At 37.8% G+C, this 7,016-nt stretch overlaps 1 protein-coding gene across 1 annotated transcript; it reads left to right on the forward strand.

The window, feature by feature from the left end:
• Positions 1-6,068: 6,068 nt before the first annotated feature.
• On the forward strand, positions 6,069-7,016 carry LOC131894963 (olfactory receptor 6C74-like). The gene has a single exon (XM_059245338.1). It carries the CDS (start codon positions 6,078-6,080, stop codon positions 7,014-7,016), a length of 939 nt encoding a protein of 312 aa, XP_059101321.1. The 5' UTR covers positions 6,069-6,077.

Below are 7,016 nucleotides of genomic sequence, written 5' to 3' on the forward strand. Positions count from 1 at the left end.
CAATAACACATAACAGGAATCCTATAGTTGTTTCCTTTTGCAAACAAAAAATTAAGAAATAAAAAGGTAAGTAATTTGAATTAGATCATATAGATTATTGATCGGCAAAATCAAAGCTTAATCAAGAAATAATACAAAACATAAATAGAGTCTTTAAGCTTACTTTGGTTTAAATGTGATTATTAATTAATGATAGGTTCATGTTTACATGGGAGATGTTTCTTTTGTGTACTTGAAGTGATGGTTAACATAAAGACAGATGTTGTATCTGAATAAGACAGTGAACCTATCTCCCAATGTTCTTCTTGCTTATATGTACTGATAACTTATACCTATAATGGTTGTTTTGTTCATGTAATAATTCAAAGATGTTATTTTAATATTCAAAATATTAGTAATTAAATTTGTCTGTTTACTAACAAAATTAAAAAGGATACAAAAGCATAGATGAATTTTAAATACATATTTAATAAAAGATGGGAAGGTTAGCATGAGACAGACTTCATGGTTTCATCCCTTGAAGTTTCAGAAAAGGGAAATAAACATACACAAAAATATTAACATATCTGTCACTGTCAGTATTTTGTTGGATGATTTTATACAGTTGTAAAACTGGAAATTTATCTGAATGATGTCTTCAGCTCTCCATAGTATCTGCAGGTTGATAACTTTTATTATATAATAACCTCCACCTCACTCAGCTTTTCGGAAACATGAACCAGAAGAGTGGCCAATGAATACGGCTGTAAGGGGTTCCTCAACTCATCTTCCTGGGTAGTACTCAAGAGAAAACCAAGTGGGAGGTCAACAAAAATATTCAAAAATGTAAGATTCTATCATGACCTTCCAGAGGATGATTCATTTCTTGACCTAAGTGAAAACTGAGATCAGTCTGGTCAACAATCCCTTCAGGTAGAAACCTGGACACAAAGGATCTGATAATGCTTGAGCTTGTCCTCTGACACGCCTATGTGAAAACCTTAGTTCCTCAATGCATCTATGTTGGGAGGTGAGACCTAAAAATGGGTTTGAATCATTGAAGTGAATTAACCCATTTTTCACAGAAGTGGGTTAATTATCACATTTCCTCCTCTAATCTACCTGAACTCTTTTACTTCTGCTCTATGTTACCAGTTAAAGGAGAATGGGGTGCTTGTTATGCAACCACTAGATTTGGCCTGCGGGGAGGGGAAGAGGGGTGGGGGGGTAAGGGGTTGGGGGGTGGAAAGGTGAGGGGTGAGCAGCCTTCAGAAACATCAGTTAAAACAAAACCATTTTGTTTTATAAATTATTCAGGACACCAACCTAGCCACATAACCTTCAACCTACAGTCTGTCCTGCCTATGGGATGTACTGGGGTAAGGGTGGCCTACAGAGTGAGGGAGTGGCCAACCAATAACTGGTCTTGCCTAAAACCCATGCCAGGAGAGTAAGTCAGTCCCTGACACTACCTGAAGCACCAGGACCCACAGGGTGGATGACCCAGAGACCTAGGATAGAGCCAAACATGACTGGAGGGGGGAAATGTCAATCTAATGATGTCTAAGGATATTCTACTATATGCATAGACTGATGCCCAGCCCAGTCGTCATCAGAGAGGCTTCATCCAGCAACTGGTGTAAACAGATGCAGACCCACAGCCAAACATTAGGCAGAGCTCTGGGAATCTTGCAGAAAAGGGGGATAAAGGATAATAGGAGCCAGAGAGGTCGAGGACACCTAAGAAAACACACAGATTCAACTCATAGGGGCTCACAAAGACTGAACCGACAACCAGGGAGCCTGCATTGGACTGACCTAGGCACTCTGCATATGTGTTACAGTTATGTGGCTTGGTCCTCTTGTAGGACTCTGAACAGTGGGAGCAGGGGCTCTTTTACTAGCTTTTGGGACCCTACTCCTAATACTGGGTCGCCTTGCTCAGCCTGGATACATGGGAAGTGCTTAGTCTTACTGCAACTTGATCTGCCATGTTTTGTGGATATCCATGGGAGACCTGCCCTCTCCTGAACAGAAATGGAGGAGGAGAGGATTGGGCGTAGGAACAGACTGGGTGGGAGGAGAGACTAAGAGGAGAGAAGGGAGGGGAAAGTGTGGCTTGGATGTAAATAAATAAATGAAATAAAATATATTACTCAGTCTTGAATAAAGCTAGCTAAGGGAGTCCAACTTTACTGAAGTTTCATAACAATAATTTTCTTTTTGGTTTGGTTGGTTTTTTTAAATGTCTGAGCACTGAGTAATGTGCATTGGGATTGCTAGAGACATAGTTTGTGGTAGTCCCTGAAGGCACATCTTTTTAAACACAATTTTTTTTGGTCTGGGGAAAGCATTTGGATAGCATATAAATTGGTATTTCCTTGGGAAATGTTGACGTGGATCTAAAAATCTCAAGAGAGTTTTTATCCTCTCTTGACACTTTCATTCAGGCAATAATATCAGGAAAACCCCCAAATATAATGATTAATTTGTTTTGCAGCAATGTGGGTAATAAGTAGGAAATGATTTAATACATGAGTAAGTAATTACAATGAGATAAGGGGATCCTACACACCAGTCAATCTGAAATAAATTAGATAATGGAATAATTTACAAGAGAATCTTCACAGTGAGAAAAACAAACCATAGATTCTGGTTTAGAGTCAGATGCATTCAGAGAGCAGAATAGTACCTGTGTTCAGATCAGCATTATGATAGGACAGTTAAATATGAACACTCAGATCACTTTGTGCAAGTACAATGGCGTCTGTATTCTTTTAAGGTATTGTTCTTATGTTTCAAGTAAATGTCTGTATTTTAAAGATTCTTGACAAACTGATTTTGGATTCAAATAGATGAAAGCAATTGATATTGGCTAAATTTAAATATAACAGTGCCTGCTATGCCTATTGTAATTTGTTTTGTTTTGTTTTTTTAAGCATCAAGGTACTTTTATTCAGCTTTGTAAATTTTTACTCAAGAGGAAAAGAAGATGGAGACAGACCATGGAATAACTTGATAATTTAAAACTGAAAATATTTTTTATTTTTATATTAATTTGACACTCATAATTGCTAATATAATTAAATGAAGTTTCATTCATAGATTCAATTTCTAGTGTAAACTTTATTTTATTTTAGTATGTTGAGGTATAGTTAGTGTATGTAATTGCTGAAGTCAACAAAAGTATAATCTTAAGTATTGAATTTCTAATGTTTGTGTTTTAGCTGTACAGATTCTTATCATTGCTATCATGATATCATATGTGTAAATCCAGGAACTTTGTAAAAGGAGAGTTATCTTCACAGTGATATGAATGTGAAAAGAGTGTCCTACGAAAATAACAATTCCTTTTCCTCAATTTTTGTGGAGATCAGAGGTGAGCAACAACAGCAAACTCTCTGCCACTTATTGCAAAGGAAGTTGTGAGTGAGTCCCTCACATTGTTTCTATTCAGGCTACTTCCTCTTTTGGAGTATCTCTTCTCAACTTTACACTTATAATAAATCTAGATTTATTTTCTTTGAAACAACTCTTGATATTATTAGGAAGTAGTTTAATGTGTCCTTGAATACATATTTTTAGTATTTATATTAGTATTAAAATATTTTATTAGTTAGTATTAATGCATATTTTAAAGATGGTAAATGATCATTTTGATAGCTTAAGACTGAAAGTATTGTCAGATAATGTCATGACATCATAAAAATTTAACTTGTTTATTTGATTGATGATAAAGATTCCCCAGGAATTTTCTCTAGAATCTAGAGTTATCATTACTTTTAATTCTTGTCTTCAGTATGCTAGCTATGCAAAAACCAAGCAATTTTGTTTCTTTTGGGGAGATGTTAAATTTTATTTTTATAATAAAATAAAATATAAAAAGATAAGACAAAAACTAACACACTGGACTTGGACAAAACAAACAAAAGGAAAAGAGCCTAAGAGAAGGCACAAGAAACCCACTTATTTGAATACTCGGGAATCCGGTCAAAACACTAAAGTGAACGCCGTAATATATATGCAGATGATCTAATGCAGACCCATGCAGGCCCTGTTCTAGCTGCTTGAGTTTCTGTGAGTTCATATGAGATTTGCTCATGTTGGTTTAGAGGACCTTGTTCTCCTTGTGTCCTCAATCCCCTCTGGCTCTTACACTCTCTCTGTTTCCTCTTCCTTGAGGTTCTGTGAGCTCTGCCAGTAGTGATTTGATGGAGATGTCTCAGTTAGGGCTGAGTGTTCCAAGATATCTCACTGCATAATGTCTGGCTGTGGGGTCTCTGTGTTTGTTCCCATCTGTTGCATGAAGAAGCTTCCCTGATGATGGCTGAGCAAGACACTGATCTGCTTCCCTGGCCTGAGCTGCAATTTTGTTACTTAATACCCTTCAAAATATACATAGTAATATTGCTAATAACCCTCTGGAGGTATGTGCACACTCTCTCCATGTGATCCACCAAACTCGGAGCCTTATACATGATACAGAAGGACAGCTACACTGAGCATGTCCTCAGTTCCTACATCTCTTTACCTGAAGGATAGCAAGGGATTTTATATCTTATTTTAGAGAATAACATGCTCCCTAAAACTTGTGTTAAGGTACTCACGATATATTTTGCTTTTGAAAATCACCTCCTGCTTTGCAGACCACACAGATCTCAAAGTCATTGAAGTTTCAATCTTTGAAAGACAAACATAGTCTGTACTCATTTTTAGGTGGACATTAGCTGTAAAATAAAGGATAACTATGCTATAATCCATAGATCCAGAGAGACTAGGTAACCGTGAGGGTTCATGGGGGAATGCTTGGACCTCCCTGGGAAGGGAAAATAGAAGAGATTTCATGAATGGACTGAGGGTGGGTAGGGATGGGAACATGAGAGATCAGGTAGGGGTTGGGGGGTACTGAACTCTACAGTTTCCTGAACAGAAATGGAGGAGTGGATTGGGCGGGGGAGAGGAACAGAGTGGGTTAGAGGAGGGACTGGAGGAGAGAAGAGAGGGGAAACTGTGATGGGATATAAAATAAATAAATTAATTAATTAAAATAACTAGTAATAGGTGGAGAAATTTTTATACTGAACAGTTCCTCTCACTTAATAATATAGATTCACTAACCTTTTTCTTTTTTATGCTCATGATCCATCTCTAAAGATCTTTATCTCACTAGATTTCCACATACCTATGTCTCCATACCCTTGCCTCTAAAACCATATTTCTATGTTTGCATTTTGGGTGTTTTTTACGCCAATATTAATTTATTTTACTTGTTGCATTGTCAATACTGCTACCCGAGAAGACCACCACTATGGTTTACTATTAACATTGGCTTTAACAGACTGTTCCCACTGACTTGGTATTGGAATAGAAAGTGCACAGAATATAGGGTAACAACAAAAATTAAAGCAATTGAAAACTGTAAAGGAAAGCACTTTCCAGGCTTCATTTAAACTTCTGATATAAAAACACAGTCATGAAAGCAGTGATAGGATTGAAAACCTTCAATTTGATTAGTTAAGGTAATCAATGATAGTCTTTTATACTGAGATACTGAAGATGTCATGTGTATGCCTTGCTTGTTCCTGTGCTTATGTGTTTATGGGGGGAGGGACAGGGAAAGAGGGAGCAGGGAAAGATAAAAATGCACACAATTATGCTCCAGGTGACTTTGGATTTGTATGCAAACTCTTAAGATTTTATTCAAGCAAACCTCTTTCATTGTGGAGAGAAAGGAAATACCATCACAATTTTAAGGTATATGCAAGTAAGAAAAAAGCATTTTTTAGTTCCTTTAATTTCCCCTCATGCATTCATGTAAGAGAGATGAACAAATAACACCATGTATAAATTATTCAAAAGTAGAATTATAAATTAAAATCTTTGTTTTCTGTCCAGATACCATGAAGGTATAAGCTACTATTTTCCTAGTACAGCTCTCTTTAGACCATGGATGAGCACTGTGTTGCTGTCTGAAACCTGGCCCTTGCAATGACAATGATACTTCAGCACTACTTATCACTAGGATAGTTCTGTAGTGATAATCTCCCTCCACCCAACTCTCTCATCCTCTTAGACCAGCTAACAGCCAGAGGATCACAATGGGGAACCACACAAGGGTGACAGTTTTCATCCTAGCAGGTCTGACGGATGACCCACAGTGGAAAGTTGTGTTATTCATCTTCCTGCTTCTTACCTATCTGCTCAGCATCACTGGCAATCTGATCATCATCTCACTCACCCTGGTGGATACTCACCTGAAGACCCCCATGTATTTTTTCCTTCGGAACTTTTCCTTCTTAGAGATATCCTACACTACCACATGCATCCCCAAATTGCTAGCTACTATGGCAACTGGGGACAAAACCATTTCTTATGGTAATTGTTTGACTCAAGTGTTTTTTGCTTTCCTATTTGGAGCATCAGAATTTTACTTGCTGGCAGCCATGTCCTATGACCGATATGTGGCCATCTGCAAGCCCCTGCACTACATGACCATCATGAACAACAAAGTCTGTGTGCAGCTGGTCCTCAGTTGTTGGCTTGCTGGCTTTTTTGTCATTTTTCCACCACTCCTGTTAGGCTTGAATCTTGACTTCTGTGCTTCCAACATCGTTGATCATTTCTACTGTGACACCACTCCACTCCTGCAGCTTTCCTGCACAGACACACAGCTCCTGGAGATGATGGGGTTCGTCTCAGCTTTGGTGACACTCTTGCTCACATTGGTAATGGTGGTAATATCCTACACCTACATTGCCCTGACAATTTTAAAAATCCCTTCAACCAGCCAGAGGAAGAAGGCTTTCTCTACATGCTCTTCTCACATGATTGTGATATCCCTCTCTTATGGCAGCTGCATCTTCATGTATGTTAAACCATCAGTCAAGCAGAAAGAATCTATTTCCAAGGGAATTTCTGTGCTCAATACCTCAGTGGCTCCACTTCTGAATCCTTTTATCTACACCTTGAGGAATCAGCAAGTGAAAAAAGCATTCATTAATACAATACAAAGGATTGCATCTTTCTCAAAGAAATGA

This window comes from Peromyscus eremicus, chromosome 18, assembly GCF_949786415.1.
Source record: "Peromyscus eremicus chromosome 18, PerEre_H2_v1, whole genome shotgun sequence".
NCBI classification, from domain to species: domain Eukaryota; kingdom Metazoa; phylum Chordata; class Mammalia; order Rodentia; family Cricetidae; genus Peromyscus; species Peromyscus eremicus.

Coding starts and splice junctions, on each gene's coding strand:
- LOC131894963 (XM_059245338.1), top strand. CDS start 6,078: ATGGGGAACCACACAAGGGTGACAGTTTTCATCCTAGCAGGTCTGACG.